Here is a 25,062-nt window from a genome sequence, read left to right on the forward strand (position 1 = left end):
AATTATAAACTTTAAACCTGCAATCTTTATTGAAGTTTAGAAAGTATTAATGAAGTTATTACATCTCTCAAGTAAGTTATTATCATCAAATGCATAGAGGACTGATAAAAACAAAGATTAGATTTTTAATCATAGGCGATCACAATTACAGGCAACTATCTTTTAGCTTGTATTAACTGTTAATATTAATGACTGTTAAAGAACTAGGTAAGTGCAAGGAAAAAGTAATGCTGTTGATTAACTGCAGTTAACTTGCACAATTAAAAAAATTAATCACCATTAAAAATTAATTGTAGTTTTAATTGCACTGTTAAGCAACAAAATACCAATTGAAACATATTAGATAGTTTTGGATATTCTTCTACATTTTCAAATGTATTGATTTCATTTACACCACACAATACAAAGTGTATAGTGATCACTATCATTTTTACAGTGTCAATATTTGTAATAAAAATAGTAATATCAACAAAAGAAATAGTATTTCAATTCACCTCATACACATACCGTACTGCAATCGCCTTTCTGTGAAAGTGCAACTTACAAATGTAAATTTTTTTCCCTAGATAACTGCACTCAAAAACAAAACAATGAAAAATTTTAGAGCCTACAAGTCCCCTTAGTCCTACTTCTTGTTCAGCCAATCACTTGGACAAACAAGTTTGTTTACGTTCTCGAGAGATATTGCTGCTCACTTCTTATTTACAGCATCATGTGAAAGTGAGAACAGGTATTCACATGACACTGTTGAAGCTGGCGTCACAAGATATTTATTTACAAGATGCACTAAAGATTCATATGCTTCTTCATACTTTGGCCATCATTCCATAGGACATGATTCCATGCGGATGATGCTTATTAAAAAAATAATGCATTAATTAAATTTATGACTGAACTCCTTGGGGGGAGAATTGTATGTCCCCTGCTCTGTTTTAGCCACATTCTGCCACATATTTCATGTTATAGCAGTCTCGGATGATGACCCAGCACATGTTGCTCATTTTAAGAACACTTTCACTGCAGATTTCACAAAACGCAAAGAAGATACCTACAGCACTTGACCCAAGGTTTAAGAATCTGAAGTGCCTTCCAAAATCTGAGACAGACAAGGGTGGAGCATGCTTTCGGAAGTCTTAAAAGAGCAAAACTTCGACACGGAAACTAAAGAATCCGAACCACCAAAAACGAAAATCAACCTTCTGCTGGTGATTCAGATAATGAAAGTGAACATGCATCGGTCCACACTGCTTTGAATGGTTATTGAGCAGAACCTGTCACCAGCATGGATGTACATCCTTTGCAATGATGGTTGAAGCATGAAGGGACATATGAATCTTTAGAGCATCTGCAAAGTAAGTATCTTGCGATGTGGGCTACAATAGTGCCATGCAAATACCTATTCTCACTTTCAGGTGACATTGTAAGAACATAAGAATAGCCATACTGTGTCAGACCAAAGGTCCATCCAGCCCAGTATCCTGTCGACTGACAGTGGCCAATGCCAGCTGCCCCAGAGGGAGTGAACCTAACAGGTAATAATCAAGTGATCTCTCCCCTGCCATCCAGCTCCACCCTCTGACAAACAGAGGCTAGGGACATCATTCCTTACCCATCCTGCCTAATAGTCATTCATGGATTTAACCTGCATGAATTTATCTAGTCCTCTTTTAAACCCTGTTACAGTCCTAGCTTCACAACCTCCTCAGGCAAGGAGTTCCACAGGTTGACTGTGTGCTGTGTGAAGAAGAACTTCCCTTTATTTGTTTTAAACCTGCTGCCTATTAATTTCATTTGGTGACCCCTAGTTCCTATATTATAGGAACAAGTAAATAACTTTTTCTTATTCACTTTCTCATGATTTTATATACCTCTAGCATATCCCCACTTAGTCTCCTCTTTTCGAAGCTGAAAAGCCCTAGCCTCTTTAATCTCTCCTCATATGTGACCCGTTCCAAACACCTAATCATTTTAGTTGCCCTTCTCTGAACCTTTTCTAATGCCAGTATATCTTTTTTGAGATGAAGAGACCACATCTGTATGCAGTATTGTATATATAGCTGGGGTTATTTTTTCCAATGTGCATTACTTTACATTTATCCACATTACATTTCATTTGCCATTTTGTTGCCCAATCACTTAGTTTTGTGAGCTCGTTTTGAAGTTCTTCACAGTCTGCTTTGGTCTTAACTATCTTGAGCAGTTTAGTATCATCTGCAAACTTTGCCATCTCATTGTTAATCCCTTTCTCTAAATCATTTATCAATAAGTTGAATAGGACTGGTCCTAGGACTGACCCTTGGGGAACACCACTATTTACCCCTCTCCATTCTGAAAATTTTCCATTTATTCCTACCCTTTGTTCTCTGTCTTTTAACCTGTTCTCAATCCATGAAAGGATCTTCCCTCTTATCTTTTGGGATGGGGGAGCCTATCCAGGAAGGATGGGCTCCACTTAAATGAAAGTGGATCCAAACTGCTGGTACTTAACATTAAAAAGGTTGCAGAACAGTTTTTAAACTAAGACATGGGGGAAAACTGATTGCTGCAGAGGAGCATGTGGATCAGACAGAGACTTCTCTTAGAGGAGAGTCTATTGACAGAGATTCTCAAGGTTTTAGTCAGGATGAGAGGATGGAAGAGGATAAAGTTTGGGCCAGATCAGCTGAGAAATATTCACATAAAAAAGAATCTGACATCAGAAAAGGGCAAATAAACAAAGAAAAGTTTTTAAAGTGCTTGTACACAAATGCTAGAAGTCTAAATAATAAGATGGGTGAACTAGAGTGCCTCCTGTTAAAGGAGGCTATTGATATAATGGGCATCACAGAAACCTGGTGGAGTGTGGACAATGAATGGGAGACAATCATTCCAGGGTACAAAATATATCAGAAGGATAGAACAGGTCGTGCCAGGGTGCATGGGGGGTAGGGAGGGAGTGGCACTATATGTGAAAGAAAATATAGAATCAAATGCAGTAAAAATCTTAATTAAATCCACATGTTCCATAGAATCTCTATGGATAGTAATTCCATGCTTTAATAAGAATATAACAGTAAGGATCTATTATCGATCACCTGACCTGGAAAGTGATAGTGACAATGAAATGCTAAGGGAGATTAGATAGGCTATTAAAATAAAGAACTCAATAATAGTGGGGGATTTTAATTATCCCCATATTGACTGGGAACATTTCACCTCAGACAAAATTTATTGATATTTTAAATGACTGCTTCTTGGAGCAGCTGGTAGAGGAACCCAAAAGGGGAGAGGCAATTCTCGATTTAGTCCTGAGTGGAGCATAGGATCTGGTCCAAGTGGTAACTATAGCAGGACTGCTTGGAAATAATGACCATAATATAACAACATTTAACATCCCTGTGGTGGGAAGAACACCTCCTCAATAATGTGGCATTTAATTTCAGAAAGGGGAACTATGCAAAAATGAGGAGTTTAGTTAAACAGAAATTAAAAGGTACAGTGACTAGAGTGAAATCCCTGCAACCTGCATGGACACTTTTCAAAGACTTCATAATAGAGGCCCAACTTCAATGTATACTCCAAATTAAAAAAAAACCTAAAAGAACTAAAAAAGAGCCACTGCGGCATAACCACATAAAAGAAGCAGTGAGAGATAAAAAGGCATCTTTTAAAAAGTGAAAGTCAAATCCTAGTGAGGCAAATAAAAAGGAGCATAAACACTGCCAAAATAAGTGTAAAAATGTAATAAGAAAAGCCAAAAAGGTGTCTGAAGAACAGCTAGCCAAAAACTCCAAAAGGTAACAACAAAATGTTTAAGTACATCAGAAGCAGGAAGCCTGCTAAACAACCAGTGGGGCCCCTGGATGATCGAGATACAAAAGGAGCACTTGAAGACGATAAAGTCATTGCGGAGAAACGAAATGAATTCTTTGCTTCAGTGTTCACGGCTGAGGATGTTAGGGAGATTCCCAAACAAGAGCCATCCTTTGTAGGTGACAAATCTGAGGAATTGTCACAGATCGAAGTGTCACTAGAGGAGGTTTTGGAAATAATTGATAAACTTTACAGTAACAAGTCACCAGGACCAGATGGCATTCACCCAAGAGTTCTGAAAGAACTCAGATGTGAAATTGCAGAACTATTAACTATGGTTTTTAACCTGTCCTTTAAATCAGCTTCTGTACCCAATGACTGGAAGATACCTAATGTAACGCCAACATTTAAAAAGGGCTCTAGAGGAGATCCCGGCAATTACAGACCAGTAAGTCTAATGTTGGTACCGGGCAAATTAGTTGAAATAAAAGTAAAGAATAAAATTGTCAGATACATAGAAGAACAAATTGTTGGGCAAAGTCAGTATGGTTTCTGTAAAAGGAAATCATGTCTTACTAATCTATTAGAGTTCTCTGAAGGGGTCAAACATGTGGACAAGGGGGATCCAGTGGATGTAGCATATTAGATTTCCAGAAAGCCTTTGATAAGGTTTCTCACCAAAGGCTTTTATATAAATTAAATTGCAGTTGTAAAAAAGAAGAGAGCAGCATTATATTCTGCAAATGTAAATGAACTTGTTTGTCTGAGCGACTGGCTGAACAAGTAGGAGGACTGAGTGGATTTGTAGGCTCTAAAGTTTTACATTGTTTTATTTTTTAATGCAGTTAAATTTTGTACATAATTCTACATATGTAAGTTCAACTTTCATGATACAGAGATTGCAATATTACTAGGGCTGTCAAGCAATTAAAAAAGTTAATTGTGATTAATCATGCTGTTAAACAATAATAGAATACCATTTATTTAAATATTTTTGATGTTTCCTACATTTTCAAATATATTGATTTCAATTACAACACAGAATACAACATGTAAAGTGCTCACTTTATTTATTTTTAATTATAAATATTTGTACATCCTCATGAAAGTGGTCCTTAATGAGGAACAGGGACAGAAGTTGAAGGAGGGACTGGAAATAAACTACAAGGTGTATCCCTGTTCCACAGTAATTAGGGGGACCAACTACACAGAAAGTGGGATAACCTGTTGGAAAAATTAGGGGAGAGAAAAACCGGTACATTGCAATCTGGTTGGGATATCTCAACTGTCTTGAAGAACTCACAGAGGACGACAATTGTGGAGGAGGTCTTCTCCTGTCTTTTTTCCCTCGTTTTCTAGATTGATTATGCTATTGTGGGAAAACCTGGCACTCCCGTAGAGACTGAAGGTGGAACTGCTTTCTTTTGGAGAAAGGCACGTAAATTTCCAATTATTTCAGTGTGGACCGTCTTATCCATCTTCTGTGAGATAGGGAGATCCTAGATCATCTGCTAGATCTTTTACAGGGGACCCAAGGACTAAAGTCATGAACATTTACATGTACTTCCTGAATCACCCCCAACTAAGGATGCATGTAGAGAGGTCCAAGCCCTCAGCTTGCCCTCATCTAACATGGTCTAGAATTCCTGCCTGGCATCCTCTGTCAACTTGTCGGAGATCTTCAGGGTTTTGGCTCAGAGGGAGAAGTTGTATCTGGCCAATAAGATTTATTGGTTAGAGATTCAAAACCATAGAAAAGATGTGGTACAAAGTTTTCCACTGACAAGGCCTGATTTCTTTGCATCTTTGTCTTTTGGTAGAAGGAAATCATCCCTGACACACACTTTCTTTCACTGCAGAGACAACTGGGAAACCTGGTGAAGGATGTGCTTGAAAATAGCAGGCATGATATCTTTTCTCAGTTTTCTTAGCTGTCAGAGGTAGACAGCATGGTTTTCCACAAAGATTTTGTAGGTTCTAGGATAGCTTCATTGATAGATAGAGCCATTCTAGAAGGTCCTGCTGAACCCAGAATGTCCACTAGCCTTTGAGAACTCTGTTGAACTACTTCATCAGGAATATCAAGAGAAGTAGATACTCTCTTTTAAATCTCTTGATAAGCCCTATAGTCATCCTGGACAGGTGAGAAATTCCAGGAGACAAGGGTCTCTGCAGATGATGAATAGGAAGAATGCAGAGGAAGCTGAGGTTGATCCTCCTGTAGTGAGATGGGTCAAGGTTCCAAACCCTGAGTCTGGTCTTCAGAGTCTTGGACCAGAACCAGCCTCAGTACTGACAATAACCTCCTAGATCTACTCACATGAGCTAGCCTGTCATCTGCCAGATCTGTAAGTCTTAAGAACCAGGGAGGATCTGTAAGTGGGAGGTACATCCCACAGGTTCAAGAAAGACCATGTGTATGGCATAGAACGTTGGCAATCATTGCTCCATGGATCCATGTCTCTGGAACTCCAGTGAGTACTAAGAATAGAATTCCCGCAATTAAGGTGAAGGGAGTGTCATCAGGAACAAGGGGCATAAGTATGCAGAATCATAGAAGATTATGGTTGGAAGAAACCTCAGGAGGTCATCTAGTCCAATCCCCTGCTCAAAGCAGGACCAACACCAACTAAATCATCCCAGACAGGGCTTTCGTTGCCCTCCGCTGGACTCTCCCCAATTTGTCCACATGCTTTCGTTAGTGTGGGGCCCAAGACTGGATGCAATACACCAGAGGTGGCCTCACCAATGCCAAATAGAGGGAAACAATCATTTCCCAAGATCTGCTAGCAATGCTCCTACTAATGCAGCCCAATATGCTGCTAGCCTTCTTGGCAACAAGGGCACACTGCTGACTCATATCCAGCTTCTCATCCACTGTAATCCTCAGATCCTTTTCTGCAGAACTGCTACTTAGCCAGTCGGTCCCCCGTCTGCAGTGGTGCATGGGATTCTTCTATCCTATGTGCAGGACTCTACACTTGTCCTTGTTGAATCCCATCAGATTTCTTTTGGCCCAATCCTCCAATTTCTCTAGGTCACTCAGTGTACACTAGGTGTACCTCAGACTCTGAGGAGGACCTTGAATTGCTTGACCACACTGGTGATGTGCCAAGTGGTGCCAAGATCCAGGAACATATCTCCAGAACCTGGGACAGCATGCTAAATTTACTGCTGGACTGCATGCTTCATAGATCTAGCCTCCACAGTACCAAGTACTGATCTGGTCTCCGAGACTGTGTACAGCCAGGGCCTAACTTCCGCTGGTACCTGCCAACTTGTCTCCTGCACAATCAATCAGAGAATCCAGTATCGAGAAGCAAAGTGGGTCCTGTGCTTCTGCAGAGGCCTCTGGCACCAGTGGTATCAAGAGATTTTCCTGGTGCTGTTCTTGTTGCACCAAAGGAGTCAGCACTGCAATATCAATAGCACAGGCACCAGTGCTAGAGCTGAAGACCTTTGATGAAAATAGGTCACTGCTCGGGAATCTCTCTTTCCATAGGACACTCTGCCTTGTCCTCCAGATTGCTTACTGTCGTTTACTGTTCTGGTCTGAAATTTTGTGCTTCTTTCTCAGCACCAGAGAAGAGGATTGGTGCTGAGTTTCAGAAGCAATGTCTGTAAGACTGCTCCTCACCGATGTTGAAATACTTGGTGCCTGCCGTGACTGGGAAGGGTCAGAAGGGGAACACAAGGCAACTTGAATGAGGAGGTGACGCGGTCTCACTTCTCTGTCCTCTTTTGTCGGGGATTTAAAGTCCTTGCAAATCTGGCAATGGTCTAGATTGTGATCCTCACCAGTGCATTTAAGGCAGGTGGAATACAAGTCACTCACCAGCACAGATTTCTTGCAAGCCAGCAAATGGCTTAAAACTCAGAGACTGAGGCATACTCTGGCACTGTGAATAAGAGGGAACCCTTGTTCCAAGAAAAAACAACAAAGAAGAGCTACACTAATCTTAACACTAGCCAAGGCCACAAACTTACCTATGTACAGAAAGGAAGATAAATTCCCTCTAAAAATAAACTTGCAGAAGCAAAGCAATGCACTCTATCGATCATGGGTGGTAAGGAGGAATTGAGCATGGTCAGGGGCAGCGCTGCCTTTTATACCATCATGCAGCAATCAGTAGAAGAACTACTTTAACATGCAAAATTAATTTTCATAAAATAGCTGTTGGCTCAAGAAATACCTCAGATAAAAAGATGATAATGAAAATGACTATACAGAATTGAGGTTTTTCTATTAATCAGGTAATTATAATAGCAGCAAATATAATTACTAGAAAAACTCTCTGTTCAGTATTGCTGATTAACTTTAGACACCCCAAGTTTGAAAATTTTGACCTTTGACTACATTCTGTACACGATCCTTGGACGAAAGCCACTATAAATAGAAAACTTTATTTTATCACCTGTGAGAAACAGGTAAAAATCCACTTAGGAAAGAATGACCAAAACTTACTTTTCACTGGTATCCAGAAGCATGCAGAACACAGTCTAAAACAGCAGACAGCAACACTAAAACCTTAACAATTTCAGTCAAGATACACGGAAGAAGGTACCCATTTTATAAAAGGAAATGTTTTATTTTCAAGCTATAGCAAGGTGAAAATGTGAAAAGATGGTTACTCACATTTGTAACTGTTCTTCGAGATGTGTTGCTCATATCTACTCCAATTAGGTGTGCACGTGCTGCATGCACGTTCGTCGGAAGATTTTTACCCTAGCAACACTCGATGGGTCGGCTGGGTTGCCCCCTAGAGTGGTGCTGGATATATGCCCCTGCCAACCCAACGGCCCTTCAGTTCCTTCTTGCTGGCTACTCCGACAGAGGGGAAGGAGAGCGGGTTTGGAATGGATATGAACAACACATCTCGAAGAACAACAGTTAAAAGGTGAGGAATCGTCTTTTCTTCTTTGAGAGCTTGCTCATATCGATTCCAATTAGGTGACTCCCAAGCCTTACCTAGGCGGTGGGGTCGGAGTGAAGATGTCGCAGAACGTACAACTGCTGATCCAAATGCCGCGTCATCTCTGGACTGTTGAACCAGAGCGTAATGTGAGGCAAAGGTGTGGACCGAGGACCAAGTAGCTGCATGACATATCTCCTGGATGGGTACATGAGCCAGGAAGGCGGCAGATGAAGCCTGAGCCCTGGTAGAATGTGCGGTGAGGTGGCTCAAGGGAACATGAGCCAAGTCATAACAAGTACGGATGCACGCCATCACCCACGATGAGATCCTTCGGGAGGAGACAGGGAGGCCCTTCATTCGGTCTGACACCGCGATGAAGAGTTGGGGCGTTTTACAAAAAGGTTTTGTCCGCTCGATATAAAATGCGAGCGCTCTATGGATGTATAGGTAGTGCATTTGTTGTTCCTGTCGTGACGAGTGTGGCTTCAAGAAGACCACCAGAAGGAAGATATCCTGGTTGATATGAAAGGCCGATACCACTTTAGGGAGGAAAGCCAGGTGTGGTCGCAACTGCACCTTGTCCTTGTGAAACACAGTATACAGTGTGTCCACCATGAGAGCCCTAAGCTTGGAAACTCATCTGGCCAATGTAATGGCTAGGAGAAAAGCTGTCTTCCAGGACAGGTATAGTAGCGAGCAGGTTACTAACGGCTCGAAAGGGGCAGACATAAGTCTGGTTAGAACCAGGTTGAGGTCCCAGGTTGGGGTGGGACGGCATACTTGGGGGTATAGGCGGTCCAAGCCCTTGAGGAACCTAGAAACCACAGGGCGTGAGAACATGGAGCGGCCACTTTCCGCTGGGTGGAAGGTAGAGATGGCTGCCAAGTGCACCCTCAATGATGATATCACTAGGCCCTGTTGTTTGAGAGACCAGAGGTAGTCCAAGATGGTGGGGATCGAGACCTCGGTGGGAGTAACATTATGCATTTCGCACCAGCAGGAGAAACGCTTCCACTTGGCCAGATACGTTGACCGAGTGGAAGGTTTCCTGCTACCCAGGAGTACTTGTACTGAGGCAGAGCAACGTAACTCGGACTGGCTTAACCACGCAGCAGCCATGCCATGAAGTGAAGGGACTGCAGGTCTGGGTGGTGAAGTCTGCCATGGTCCTGAGTTATGAGGTCTGGGCGAAGAGGCAGGGTAATTGGGTTGGCTATTGACAGGTCGAGCAGCATGGTGTACCAGTGCTGCCTGGACCACGCTGGAGCGATTATGATCAAGCGAGCTCTGTCCCTGCGGAGCTTTATCAGGACCCTGTGAATGAGCGGGAATGGTGGAAAGGCATAAAGCAGTTGGCTCATCCATGGCATCAGGAAAGCATCCGAGATCGAGCCCGGGGAGAGGCCTTGGAAGGAGCAGAACATCTGGCATTTCCTGTTCTCGCGGGAAGCGAAAAGTTCTATACGGGGAAAGCCCACTTCAGGAAAACAGAATGAATAAAGTCCGGACGAATCGACCACTCGTGAGACAGGAAGGATCTGCTGAGTCAATCCGCCAGAGTGTTCCGAACCCCTGGTCTATCGAGTGGGCTATACAGAAGTCCCAGAGCTGGATGGTTTCCAGACAAAGGAGGGGAGGACCGTGTCCCTCCCTGTTTGTTTATGTAATACGTGGCCGTTGTGTTGTCTGTGAATACTGAGACACAATGGCCTTGCAAATGCTGTTGAAACACCTGGCACGCAAGGCGGACTGCTCTCAGCTCTTGGACATTGATGTGCAAGGCCAGCTCCTGAGATGACCAAAGGCCTTGAGTGCGAAGATGGCCGAGGTGAGCACCCCAGCCGAGAGATGATGCATCCGTCATCAGGGACATAGAAGGCTGAGGCAGATGGAATGGCATCCCTGCACACACCAGGGAGGGAGTCAACCAGCAGTCAAGGGAGCCTAGGATGCTCAGGGGAATCGTGACTATCATGTCTATGGTGTCTCTTCCCGCGTGGTATACCAAGGTGAGCCAAGATTGGAAGGGATGGAGGCGTAGCCTGGCGTGTTTGGTCACGAATGCACAGGCTGCCATGTGACCCAGGAGACCAAGAGAAGTGCGAGCCAAAGTAGTCATGAAGTTCTGTAGGCCTCGGATAATTGTTACCATCGCCTGAAACCGAGACTGTGGTAAGCAGGCTCTGGCGAGATTGGAGTCCAGGATGGCCCCAATGAAGTCTATCCTCTGTGTGGGAACCAGAGTGGATTTCTCTGTATTGATCATCAGGCCTAGACTCATGAATAGGTCTTGATGATGTCCACATGATGAGTGATTTGTGCCTCGGAGGTCCCTCGAATGAGCCAATAGTCGAGATATGGAAAAACATGTATTCGACGGCGGCAGAGGGAGGCGGCGACTACAGCCATGCACTTTGTGAATACTCTTGGGGCTGTAGAGAGGCCGAACGGAAGGACCATAAACTGGAAATGTTGACAGTTGGCTACAAACCGGAGGTACCGTCTCTGTGGAGGATAAATGGTGATGTGAAAATATGCGTCCTTCATATCGAGGGCAGCACATCAGTCTCTGGGATCCAAGGATGAGATGATAGTCACCAAGGACACCATGCGGAACTTCAACGATACGAAGTTAGCTGGGACCACGCAGGGAGGAAAAAGGAGAGGCGGTTGTAAAAGGGAGGGAAAGAATCCTGGAAAGTAACTGGTACGCCGTCCTCGGGCACACCTTCAAATGTTTGGCTTTGGCCCTGTAGGTGGCTTGGAGGGACCCTGATTTTGGCCCCTTTGGGGTCCTGACTGCCGTCTACGACCGGCTCGGCCACGCCTACTGCCAAAGTCCTGCCTCTGTCTAGGCGGAGGGTAAGGGCGGTGAGGCTGGGGGTGGAAAGGCCGGCGCTGAGTCACCAGCGTGTGCATGCTGAGAGAGCGCATAACGACCTGGGTCGCCTTCAGGCTTTGCAGCCTAGAGTCAGTCTTTTCAGAAAAGAGGCCTCGAACGTCAAAGGGCAAGTCCTGTATGGTATGCTGTAGTTCCGGCGGGAGGTCCGACACTTGAAGTCATGAAATGCGTCTCATGGCAACTCCCGAGGCCAGAGTCCTGGCTGCGGAGTCTGTTGCATCCAGTGAGGCCTGGAGGGAAGTCCTCGCCACTTTCTTTCCCTCCTCCAAGATGGTAGCCAACTCTTGACAGAAGTCTTGAGGGATTAACTCCATGAACTTGCCCACCGCCACCCAGGTGTTGTAGTTGTAGCGACTAAGCAGGCTTGCTGGCTTGCCACTCAGAGTTGGAGGGCCCCTGCAGAGTATACTTTACAGCCCAGTAAGTCCATACGCCTAGCCTCCTTTGATTTTGGAGCCGGAGCTTGCTGGCCATGGCGTTCCATCTCATTGACAGACTGTACGACAAGGGAGCAGGGAGGAGGATGGACGTACAGGTACTCGTACCCCTTAGAGGGCACCATGTACTTGCGCTCAACTCCCCTGGCAGCGGGTGGAATAGAGGCTGGAGACTGCCAGATGGTATCAGCATTGGCCTGGATCGTCCAGATGAATAGTAAGGCCACTCTTCTAGAGGCGTCAGCCGACAGAATATCCACCACCGGGTCCTCTATCTCCAGTACCTCCTCCATGTGGAGATTCATGTTCAGTGCCACATATCTCAGGAGGCTCTGAGGGGCTCTCCGGTCAATTGGAGGAGGGCTCATGGAGGATGTCCCCGCCATCACCTCATCAAGAGAGGAGGAAGAGGAGAGGCCAGGGACAAGCGGGTCCCGTGTGGACTCTTGCTCTTGGATGACCTCCGGTTTCAGCGGAATCTGGGAGTCTGGTGGCTGAACAGGCGCTTCCTCCATACCGGTAGGAGGGGGACGGCTGATAGTTGCCTCCAGCACCCAGTGCTCTGATGGAGCAGAGCGAGATGGGACTGGAGGTACACCTTGGGCCTGGTGATATGCCCAAGGTGTCCAGAATGACCACTGATGGGGGCCTTGATCTTGGGCCTGGGTTTCCTGGAAGATTCTCGTGGGCACATCGGAGTCACGGTCCTCTGCATAAGAACTGTCCGCATGAGAGGACACCGATGCGTGTCGGGATCGCCAAGGAGGGGCGGAAAACCCCTCAGAAGAGAGTCTCCCTCTATGATTGATCAAGCTCTGTGCAGCACTGGGGATTGGTACCGGGAGCCATACCGGTACTGGGAATGAGATCGGGACCTACGACCGGAGCGGTGACGGGAGGTTGACCGGGATCTCGAAGCTCGGCGTCTGGAGTGGCTGGAAGAGTCACGGTGCCTGGAGTGGTGATGGGAGCTGGATCAGTGCCGAGAATACCGGGCCGGCAAAGTGGAAACTGATCGGTGCCGCGAGTGCGACCAGTACCGAGAAGGTATCGGTGCCGGGACTGGGATCGGCGACAGGACCGGGATCATGAGCGGTGCCACTCTGCGGTGCTGACAGAGGGTGGTCTCATCAAGGCCGGTTTGCCTACAGATTGTATGACCCGCACCGGTGGCGCTGGCGGTTGAGGCAGGGCAGACTCTGTCATTGCGATCAGCTTCCTCGCCGTGGAAAATATCTCTGGTGTGGTGGGAATAGTGAGCTCAACCACGGCTCTCGCCGGGGAGCTTTCAGGTACTGGACTCGACGGCCCTTGTGAGACCAGAATCGACGGTGCCAACATGGTTGGTGCTACGGCAGCTATAGGTGCCAGGCAGTCCGATCTAGCTGGGTGCTCTGGCTGCGATGCAGGTGGCACGGAAGCAGCGGGAGTCTTCTGTCTCTTCAACCGCAGGGAGAGAGAACGGTGCTGAGCAGATACCGGTGCTGGCTATGGTCGGTGCCAACAGGCCTTAGCAGTACCGGTGCGATCCGGTGCCGAAGAAGCGCTTCTGCCAGTGGATTGTCTAGCGCTCGGTGCTGAAGACGGAGGAGGAAGAGCTGCCTCCATCAGGAGCTCTTTGAGACGAAAGTCCTGCTCCTTTTTCGTCCTCGGCTTGAAGGCCTTGCAGATCCGGCACTTATCGCCGAGGTGGGATTCCATGAGGCACTTAAGGCAGAAGTTGTGGGGATCTCCTGTTGGCATCGGCTTGTGACAGGCCAAGCACAGTTTGAAACTCGGTGAACCGGGCATAGGCCCTGGCACCGGGTGTGGGGAAGGGGCTAATCCCCGAACCCCTCTTAACTATATACACTAACAATGTCATAAAAACCAATAAGAATTAACTGCTACTATAGAAATTTCAACTATATACACAAGAATAATGAGAGAACTACGAGTAGCTAGGGAAGTGGAGATCAGCTAAGCTGCGCTCCACTGTTCCAACGACCGATACGGGCGGTAAGAAGGAACTGAAGGGCCGTTGGGTCAGCAGGGGTATATATCCGGCGCCATGGCAGCGCCACTCTAGGGGGCGATCCAGCTGACCCACCGAGTGTTGCTAGGGTAAAAATCTTCAGACAAACATGCACGCAGCGTGCGCTCACCTAATTGGAATCGATATGAGCAAGCACTCGAAGAGAAACTATAGAAATTTTCCAATGCACATGTACTGTTTAACCATAAAGTCAGATTTCTTAAGTAAAAGGTAAGTTACAGTTGGTATCTTATAAAACATCCAGCAGTTCCACACATCTCTCCATACATCTTATTAATTCCATTCAGCAGCTTTTGTCTGCATGTTACTGTGGATATCTTGGGTTGCAAGGATGACTGGAAGACTCACCTTGTTGCAGGAAGGGTACTGACATGTGTAAAGAAGACAGATGGCTCCACTTCCACATGAAGGCCCAGGGAGAGGTTCCTGTAATAGCCATCAGCATGTCCTGGTCCCCCAGAGTATTTGAAATTCAGAATGGCTTCCAGTGTCTGGAAAAATAATGGTAAATGAGTTATTAACTACAGCTCATTTCTGTGCATCATAACTGCTCAATAAAATTAGGTCATGGAAAATGTACATCAGTGGTGAAATTTCTAAACGAGTCTTAATAGAAGTTATTATAGACACAAGAAAATTGATTTGTCAAAAAAATTCTGGTAGCTTTTCAAGCAAAGTTGTCATGCATACATTACACACAAAAATCTCTTCCTTTCTTAAAGTCCGTTTTACAGTAGCATCTTACTGGTTAACAGATATTACAACGGTGAGTGTATCTATGATAGTAGTTCCCAACCACTAATATATTGCTTTTATTGGTGCTAATTCAGAATTTCGTGAGTGCTACACTAGACTCCCCACTTTTTCCTTAATGAGCTGCCTCTGCCGATTCTCATCGCACCATTTCCCATTCCACTGTGTGCCCTCCAACTTACAATGGAGCTCTGGTGGCTCCAAATCCAGGCACTGGCTGTTGCAACAGAGGTCTTAGAACGGAAAACCAGCTGTTGCCAAAAAAAAGTTTAGAAGCACAGGCATATGGTATAACTTCAACCTCCAACACAAAAAAGAATAAAAAAGCAGTATCACACCAGCTAGATGCCATTATTTTTCAGAGGGTTCCACTTCAAACTCCACAAAGCATTTTACAAGATCTGCAAGTATTTGGTGCTACTGCTTACTCAGAAACCACTCAGGAACAATCAGAGACTGGAAGTAACTTAAAATGTCCTAGTTATGAAGGAACTTCATATTGTGAAGTGTTCTGATATTGTTTTATTTTCAGGTCATATTGAGGGAATGGAAACTATTGATAAGAAAAAAAATTCTCTGAGGATTTATGTTAGTTAGCAATTCACTGTTCTCCAATAAGTGTGTGTCTGGGTACCACATTAACCCATCCACAATTCATCCAGAAAAGTGCAACTTAATATATCACAAAATCAGAATGTACAATATCAACAGAAGCAACTACTGGGCACTCTATGCAGTTACTTCTACCGCTTTTACAACAATTTCTCATTGAAAGTTAATGAAGCTAAGCATGTGTCACTTCAGGAGTTGATCAATAGCAAGTACAAAAATAAAAAATGCAGACCCACTATCAAACAATTTTATGCTGCTTTTCCAGATGGCTTAATTAACAAACAACAGAGCTGGAATCATCAAGTCCAGAAAGATGGCACTGCTTAAGACTAAGTCGTAACTTGATACAGAAACTCAACATTTAATTATGAATTCTGCAATGAAAAGCATGGATCTCTATGATTTATTTTATTGCTGTAATATTCATGGCATGATGTCACATAAAGTTGATGGGATAAGGTTTTCATTGTTCTCTATAATCAGACAGATATTACAAGCATTTATATATGAAAACCCCTCGGTATATTCAAATACTTACAACAGGAAAAACCTGAGCTCTCTAGAAGGCTCTCTTTACTGAGAATGGAAAATAGGAGTAATTTTTTAAAATGTACTTTTTATTCAACATATGAACCAAAAGAGCCCTCAAAGTTAAAAATTAAAAGTGCAATTCAACTCTGAATAGCAACAGTGTTAAAATGGCTCCTTCAAAGCTGAACTGATTGTTGGGTGCATTCAAGTAAAATCTATTCAGTTTCATGGTAAAAATTCACAAACAAAAAACTTAATTTAACATTAAGTAAGGCTGCTCTCATCCATAAATAAAACCATAAAAAGTTAGGAAATATGTTAAGGATTAAAAGGTTAGAGAGTCACGCATTCTCAAGTTCGGTGTTGAACTGGCAAATTTGTAGGGCGGGGCCTACAGTTCTCTTAAAGTGGCTATGAAAATGTAAATATTTCCACTGTTGTTTCCTCTGAGACCTTGTGGAGCAACATCTGAATGATGATTTGATGATACTGGTTGTGCCTTAGCATGTAACAGAGCAAACCATGAGAAGCTTGTCATCACCAGCCTCAGTCTCAAATTAGGAAATTCAAGCATAAACATTGCCCATGCACCCTTACCTCAGTCCCTTGTGCATATGCATTAGGATAGAGCCTTTAATTACATTGAGAAATGACTGTGAAAAGTTTGGTGTAACTTGCCCAGTTTCACGTAAGAACTCTATGGAAGAGGCAAAGATAGAATCCAGGTCTCCAGGTGAGTGACATTCAACTTTCCTAGCCATAAGACCATCCTTTCTCTTCCCGCAGTCTACTTTCTCATTCACTACAAAACTTCCAACTTCTGCAACAAATGAGGCAGGAATCCTACAGACTCCTTCCCTATACATCGCTTTTAATCCCCAGATCAGATCCATCCTGTGCATGAAATAAACAAGGAATCCTGTGTAAAAAATAATACACAATCATGTAACTGAAAACTTTGTATTGCCTAATTTTTTATTATTTTGTTTATTCCTGAGAAAAAGTTTAACATTAAACTTTTTGTGTGTGAATTACCTTAGTTTTTAATCCAAATTTTTTTTCATACATATGCTATTTAAATAATAAAGCATTTACACAATTGTCATCTTCACTGTATATTTAATTGCTACTGTTATCTCTGCGGAACTCCATGTTTCACCACTCAGTGCCATGTTGATCAACATATTGGAAATAATTTAACTAAACTGTATTCAAACAAAACATGTTTTTGGTTTTTTTGCAACCTTTAAATTACTTCTTTTTAAATTGTATAATAGAAAACTGAATAGGGACTCAGATCTATAATTTCCTGCTTTTTGAAAAAGGTAAATATTCAGAAAGCCACAGATTTGTAAGTATATAAAAATATACAAGGAGCTTTAATTTTATATCTTATTTTCATGTAACCCTTTTTGAGGAAAGTAACAATTACCCTTTGAAAAGAAACAGTGTAACTTACACAGCACAAACCCCAAGCAGAACAGCAGGAGCTCCTTAAAACTCATTACAATTTTTCCTGTGACCCTTCATTATAATGTTTTGATAGTCTGTAGTAAACCAGTTTTCAAAGGCAGCCATTGCAATGACTACCAGTTAAGCAATCAGTGCTCTCCCAAGTATGTAAACAAAATGGAGGACATGAGAAAGAGTGGCTGATTATTTCTGATGTCACAATGTTACTGCTCAGGGAGCAGCAGAAGCCTTTAAATCTGCAGTGCTGTGTGGAAAAGACATCAGGCTTTTCCACTGTTCCAGTTTTCCCCAATTTCCTTTAAAATCAACACCACAGAAATACTCAAACTCATACGAGTTTATTCCACATGCACATTAATTAGTGGCTGAAATTTGGTACAAGTTCCCTGTAACATGTTTCAGATTTAAAATATGAGACCCTCACCCTGTAAAACAGAAAATTCCGATGCAAAATTTAGTATGATCTTACTACTGCAAGAGCATAATAAGCACTGTCAGCTATTTACAACGGTTAGCCCTGCGAAAACAACAACTAAACAAGACTGAGGTGCAAATTCTATTCATCTTGAGATCAATAGAATCACTTACCAAGCATCTATAAATTAAATCATTCCAAGCCTACATTAAGCAATAAGGTTGCACAAGCGTCACTGAGATGATAATTTTGCCTGCAGAATCCTTAGCACTGATGATAAACAAGTGGGAAAGAAATTAACTTGAGTTCTAGAGCCCATTATTAAATATTTATTCCTTATGTAGGTACTTAACTACTGTAATCAAGTCATCCCTTAACCTTCTCTTTGTTAAGCTAAATAGACTGAGCCATTGAGTCTATCACTCTAAGGCATGTTTTCCAATCCTTTAATAATTCTTGTGGCTCTTCTGTGAACCATCTCTAATTTATCCAAGTCCTTCTTGAACTGTTGACACCAGAGCTGGACATAGTAATCCAACAGCAGCAGCACTAATGACAAATACAGAAGTAAACTAACCTCTTTACTCCTCCTTGAGATTCCCTGTTTATTCATCCAATTAGCCTTTTGGCCACAGAGTCACATGGGTGAGGGCATGTTCAGCTGACTATCCACAATGACCCCAAAATCTTTAACAGAGTCACTGCTTCCAATGATAGAGTCCCCCATCCTGTAAGTATGGCCTACATTCTTTATTCCTACATGGATACATTTACATTTAGCCATATTAAAACATATATTGTTTACTTGCACACAGTTTACCAAGCAATCCAGATCACTGTATCATTGACCTGTCCTCTTCATTATTTATCACTCTCCCAATTTGTAGGTCATCTGCAAACTTTATCAGATGTTTTCTTCCAAGTCATTAATAAAAATGTTAAATAGCATATGGCCAAGAACTGATCTCTGCAGAATTCTGCTGGAAACACATCCATTGTTTAATGCTTCCTCATTTACAATTACATTTTGAGACCTATCAATTAGCCAGCCTTTAATAAAATTAACATGGCACACATTAAATAAATTAGAGAGATAGGTGGATGAGGTAATATTTTGTATTGGACCAACTTCTGTTGGTGAGAGAGAACACCAACGGAAGCTGATCAATAAAAGATATTACCTTAACAATCTTGTCTCTAATATACTGGGACAGATATGACTACAACACCACATAACATTTTGATTAAAAAAATTGAATGTTAATACTAAGTCAAACACCTAACGGAAGTCTAATTATATTACATCAACCTTATTGCCTTTATCATTCAAACTGGTAATCTCATAAAAAAAGATATCATGGTAGTTTGACAGACTTTCCATAAACCCAGGCTGACTGGCATTAATTATATTACCGTCCCTTAATTCCATATTACTCAAGTCCCACATGAACCACTCCATTATCTTGCATGGGACTGTTCTTGCTATACCAATTCAATAGTGTAGGAGCTTCTTTTTCAATGGGACATGTACACCAGCTACCACCAGATTATGTGTAAATCAACTTAGAATCTTTTAATTTAGTTTTCTGTGAATTTACAGAAATGAGTGATCGTGAAGAAATATCTTATAACATATATGTATAGCTTATTTGTTTTTTTCCTGGCAGATCAAAAAAGCTACTTACCCAGATTCTGCACCTTAGGTCACAATTTTAATTCATTTTATTTAATTATTTGAAATGTATTGATCTAAAATAAATTCAGATTCCTGAAGCTCTTCAAAGTAATGCAGTAAGCAGTATTTGTATAGTTCTTTTAATCCATGAAGAACTTCGCTAACATTAACTAAGCTTCACAATACCCCTCTAAGTGGTGAGATAAGTTATAGTATCCCCTGTGTACAGACGGCGAAATTTCAGTGAAGTTACTCAGAATTTACACTGATGTACCTGACATCAGAATTTGAAATAGGGCACATATGCAATTTTCTCAAGTCACAGAAGAAATTAGTGTCAGAACCAGGTTTTGAACTTAGTCCTGCTAGCTTTATAAGATGCAACATGCACACTCAGATTTAAGTGAGAAATTGTCCTCACCCATGACTATTTCACATTTGAGGACAATATATACCTTCAAGTCAGCGGCACTGCTATGGGTACCCGCATGGTCCCACAGTATGCCAGCATTTTTATGGCTGACCTAGAACAACTCTTCCTTAGCTCTTGTCCCCTAACGCCTCTACTCTACTTGCACTACATTGATTACATCATCAGGACCTATGGAAAAGAAGCCCTTGAGGAATTTCACCATGATTTCAATAATTTCCATCCCACCAACCACCTCAGCCTGGACCAATCCACACAAGTGGTCTATTTCCTTGACACCACTGTGCTAATAAGGATGGTCACATAAACACCACCCTATACTGGAAACCTACTGACTGCTATACTTACCTACATGCCTCTACCTCTCATCCAGGACACACCACAATCCACTGTCTACAGCCAAGCTCTAAGATACAACCGTATTTGCTCCAATCCCTCAGGCAGAGATAAACACCTACAAGATCTCTATCAACCATTCTTAAAAACTACAATACCCACCTGCTGAAGTGAAAAAACAGATTGACACAGCCAGAAGAGTACTCAGAAGTCACCTATTACACGACAGGCCCAATGAAGAAAATAACACAACACCAGTAGCCGTCCGTCACCTTCAGCCCCCAACTAAAACCTCTCCAGCGCATCATCAACGATCTACAGCCTATCCTGAAAGACAATCCCTCACTCTCACAAATCTTGGGAGACAGACCACTCCTTGCTTACAGACAGCTCTCCAACCTGATGCAAATACTCACCAGCAAATACACAACAAAAACACTAACCCAAGAACCTATCCCTGCAACAAACCCTGATGCCAGCTCTGTCCACATATCTATTCAAGTCACGCCCTCATAGGACCTAATCACATCAGCCACGCCATCAGGGGCTCATTCAGCTGCACATCTACCAATGTGATATATGCCAGCAATGCCCCTCTGCCATGTACATTGGCCAAACCGGACAGTCTCTACGCAAAAGAATAAATGGACACAAAACTGACATCAGGAATCACAACATTCAAAAACCAGTAGGAGAACACTTCCACCTCTCTGGTCACTCAGTAACAGACTTAAAGGTGACAATTTTGCAACAGAAAAGCTTCAAAAACAGACTCCAGTGAGAAACTGCTGAACTAGAATTAATTTGCAAACTAGATATCATTAACTTGGGCTTGAATAGAGAGTGGGAGTGGCTGGGTCATTACACAAATTGAATATTTCCCCATGTTAAGTATTCTCACACCTTCTTGTCAACTGTCTGAAATGGGCCATATTGATTATCACTACAAATGTTTTTTTTTCTCCTGCTGATAATAGCTCATCTTAATTAATTAGCCTCTTAGAGTCATTATGGCAACTTTCACCTTTTTATGTTCTCTGTATGTATATCTATCTTCTTACTATATGTTCCACGTTCTATGCATCTGATGAAGTGGGCTGTAGCCAACGAAAGCTTAAGCTCAAATAAATGTGTTAGTCTCTAAGGTGCCACAAGTACTCCTATTCTTTTTACCTGGGAGTGGGAACTATTTGTTATTTTTTCACCAAAGGGAAAGAGGAGAGAAATGTTTTAGGATGACATTTTAAAAGCTCATACATTTGTATCACTGTCCTGTGGCAACCACATTAAAAATACAACTGCCTCACATGTACTACAGGGAAGATTAGGTAAGACAAGAAGTTAACTTACCTTGTGCAATAACCATGGTTCTTCAAGATGTGTCTCTCTATGGCTGCTCTACTATGGGTGTGTCTGCATCTCTGTACTGCTATTCAGAGAACTTTGGGAGCAGTCCATCCAGCCACGCATGCACTGCTCCTCACCTGCCACGCGGCTAGCCAGCACACGCAAGCAATCCCTCCTCAGTTCCTTCTCTACTCCAGCCAACTATTAGAACTCCTAAGTGGGGAGGGACATGGGGGGGGCCATGGAGCACCCATAGGAATAAACATCTTGAAGAACCAAGGCTCTCCTCACATTGAATGTATGGAAGATGACTTCCCTATTATCCTTTGGGATAAATGGCTGGAAGCTGAATACGCTGATTTATATAGAACATGGAAGTCACCTTGGGGGTGAACTTTGGATGTGGTCTAAGCATGACTTTGTCAAGGAAGAACATAGTAAAAGGGGGATGCACCATCAAAGCCGCTATTTCCCCAATCTTCATTGCAGAGGTGATGGCAATGAGGAACGCCATCTTCATAGAAAGATGAGTTATGAACAAGTGGCCCTGGGTTCCAATGGTGGCCTCGTCAGACCTTTTAATAGTAGGCTGAGATCCCATTGAAGAGTGGGAGGTCTGGATTGTAGAAAAAGGTTTTGTTATGCCTTTGAGAAACTTCTTTGTAGTCGGATGGAAGAAGATTGAGTATCCTCCTACCTGCTGATGGAAGGCTCCAACTGCTGCTAGATGAACCTTCAGCGAACTGATAGAGAGTAGCAACTTTTTAAGAGTCAATAGGTAGTCTAGAATCACAGGTAAGGTGGATGTAGTAGGGATCCCACCAGATCTGGAATCTCTTCCATTTCTGTAGATAGGTATGGCAAGTAGCTGCTTTCCTACTATGCAACAACACCTTCTGGACCTCCTCAGAGTAAGATGTCTCTCTGTGCTGGAACTACGACGGAGCCAGGTTCTGAGCTGCAGAATCCATAGGTTGGGATGGAGAGTGTCTCTCATTCTGTGATAGAAGGTAAGGAGTGATTGGAATAGTCATCGGTGGTCATAGTGCCAGCTGTGATAGGTAAGGGCCTGTCTGGGCCAGGTGGGAGCTATCTGTATGACATTTGCTCCTTCAGCTTTCAACAGGACCTTTAGTAACAGAGGCAATAGGGGAAAGGCTTAAAGAAGGCCCTTGTCCCATGGAAGGAGGAAAGCCTCTTTCATGGAACGTCATCCAATCCCTTCTCTGAAGCAGTACTAAAGGACATTTCCTGTTCTAGTAATTAGCAAATAGGTTTATTATCGGTGTCCCCCATTGTTGAAATATGTTGTGGAGTACTACCAAATCTATCTCCCATTTGTAGTTGTGTTAGAATTCACGGCTAAGACTGTTCATTGTGTTGTATATTACTTGTAAGTAGGTCACTGATATTAAGGTATTCTTGGAGATGCAACAGTTCCATAGTTTTAGTGCTTCTACATACAGGGAATGAGATCTGGAACCTCTCTGATGGTTTATATAATATGTCCAGGCCATATTGTCTACCCATGACCCTTACATGTGTGTCTTTGATAAGCATTTCTGACAGCTCTGAGTTCAAGCAGGTTGATGTGGAGTTATGTCTCTGCTGAAGACCATTGGCCTTGTATTGTGCCACAACTGAGATGTGTACCCCATCCTATGAGGAATGCAAGGGTGGTCAGGAGTAGAGATGAAGAAGACTGAACAAACAAGAATTCCCCAACAGACATCTATTGAGTCTTTCCATCAGTCCCAGGATTCCTTGACCCTGGTACACATCAATAGTACTTTGCTTATATTCTCTCTGTTCAACCTCTAAACCAAACCACACCACGCTTGGAGGCATCTCATCTGTAGTCTGGCTTGAGCAACCACCGATGCACCCATGGCCATATTCCCCAGGAGATGGAGGTAATGTTTGGCCGAAATTTGGGGCTGGATTGTCCTGTCTATTAGCAAGAGGAGACTGAGAAATCTGTGATGGGGGAGGAGCACCTTTGCCTGAATGGAGTTAGCTCCTATGAATTCTAGCCTCTGTACCAGTGTTAATGTCAATTTTTGTTTGTTGATCTATAGGACCACAGTTGTCCATAAATCATAATGCCTTGCGATTGAAAGTGGGCTGCCACTACTGTGAGGACCTTGGAGAATACTCTGGGAGCCAATGAGAGGCCAAAATGGAGTACTCTGAATTGATAGTGGTCTTGACCTAGCATAAACCTGAGATGACATCTGTGGCTCAGTACGATCACGATGTGAAAATATGCATCATGGAAGTTGAGGGCCGAGAATCAGTCTCTTTTTTCCAACTCTGGATTGATCGTTGATAAATGTGATCATCTTGAACTTCTGAGCTTTGATAAACTTGTTTAGTGCTCTGAAGTCTAGTATGAATCTCTAACCTCCTTTTTTCTTTGGTGTCAGGAAGTAACGAGAGCAGAAGCCTTTGCTGATGAGATGTGGGGGCACTGGCTCTACGGTTTCTACGCTGAGGTCATGGTTTATCTCCTGACAGTAGCAGGCTCTCACAAAACAGGGCCCTGAAGAGGGACAGGGAAGGTTGTTTGGGAGGGAAGAGAGAGGAGAAATGGATGGAGTAGTCAACTTGGATGATCTTGAGCACTCATTTGTTGGAGGTTACCCATTCTGAGCAGAGTCTGGTGCATCAGTGACCAAAAGATCCATTGTGCACCAGAAATCTGGCGGTACAGAAGGCGTTGGTACCAGTAGAGACTGTCGGTGATACTGACCAAGCCAGTGAGAGTTTCCAGCTCAATTGGGGCTCACTATGGGGACTCAAGGACCTTTTCTTAGAGGCCTTACATGAGTGGCTCGCAGGCATTTCTCTGAGCTCACCTCACTTTGAAGTGGAGGATTGCGGAGAGAGCTCCTGCCAGGACTCCAGTGGCTGAAGGGCTGACTCCATGACTATGAGTTTGAGGCTCAGTTCTCTGTCCTTCCTGGATCTAGGCTTCAGTTGTTGAAACAAACTACACTTCTATGGAATGTGTTTCTCTGCCAAGCAGTGAAAGCACTGCAAGCGTCCATCAGTCACTGGGATAGATTCCTTGCAACTGAGGCACTTTTTGAAGCCACAGGGGGTCAATAGAAGACCGACTTTTTCTTTCTTCTTTTCCTATATTTTTTTAGGCAATAGACCAAATAAAATGTAAACCAAGTAAAGACAGGAAAAAACTTCAAAAGAAGCTAAAATTCGCAATTTTAAGTTAACGTTCCATGAGTGGACAGCTCTAGATCTGTCTCTAGCCAGGGTGGTTGAGAAGGAACTGAGCAGGGTTGCTTGCGCCTGTGGCTACCCTTGTGGCAGACAAGGAACAGCCCATTTGTAGGCTGAACAGACTGCTACCAAAGTTTTCCAATCAGCAGTCCAGGAACACAGACACAC

General features: G+C 43.2%; 1 protein-coding gene across 2 annotated transcripts in view; it reads right to left on the reverse strand.

Annotated features, from left to right (window-relative positions):
- TRAPPC9 (trafficking protein particle complex 9) overlaps positions 1–25,062 on the reverse strand; it is a 742,651-nt gene that overhangs the window by 445,516 nt on the left and 272,073 nt on the right. For both annotated transcript variants that reach the window (XM_030546427.1, XM_030546428.1), the window contains exon 18: positions 14,431–14,573. In XM_030546427.1, the coding sequence (XP_030402287.1) occupies positions 14,431–14,573 (143 nt within the window). The remainder of the gene's footprint in view (positions 1–14,430; positions 14,574–25,062) is intronic.

Source organism: Gopherus evgoodei, unplaced genomic scaffold (genome assembly GCF_007399415.2).
Source record: "Gopherus evgoodei ecotype Sinaloan lineage unplaced genomic scaffold, rGopEvg1_v1.p scaffold_44_arrow_ctg1, whole genome shotgun sequence".
NCBI lineage: Eukaryota > Metazoa > Chordata > Testudines > Testudinidae > Gopherus > Gopherus evgoodei.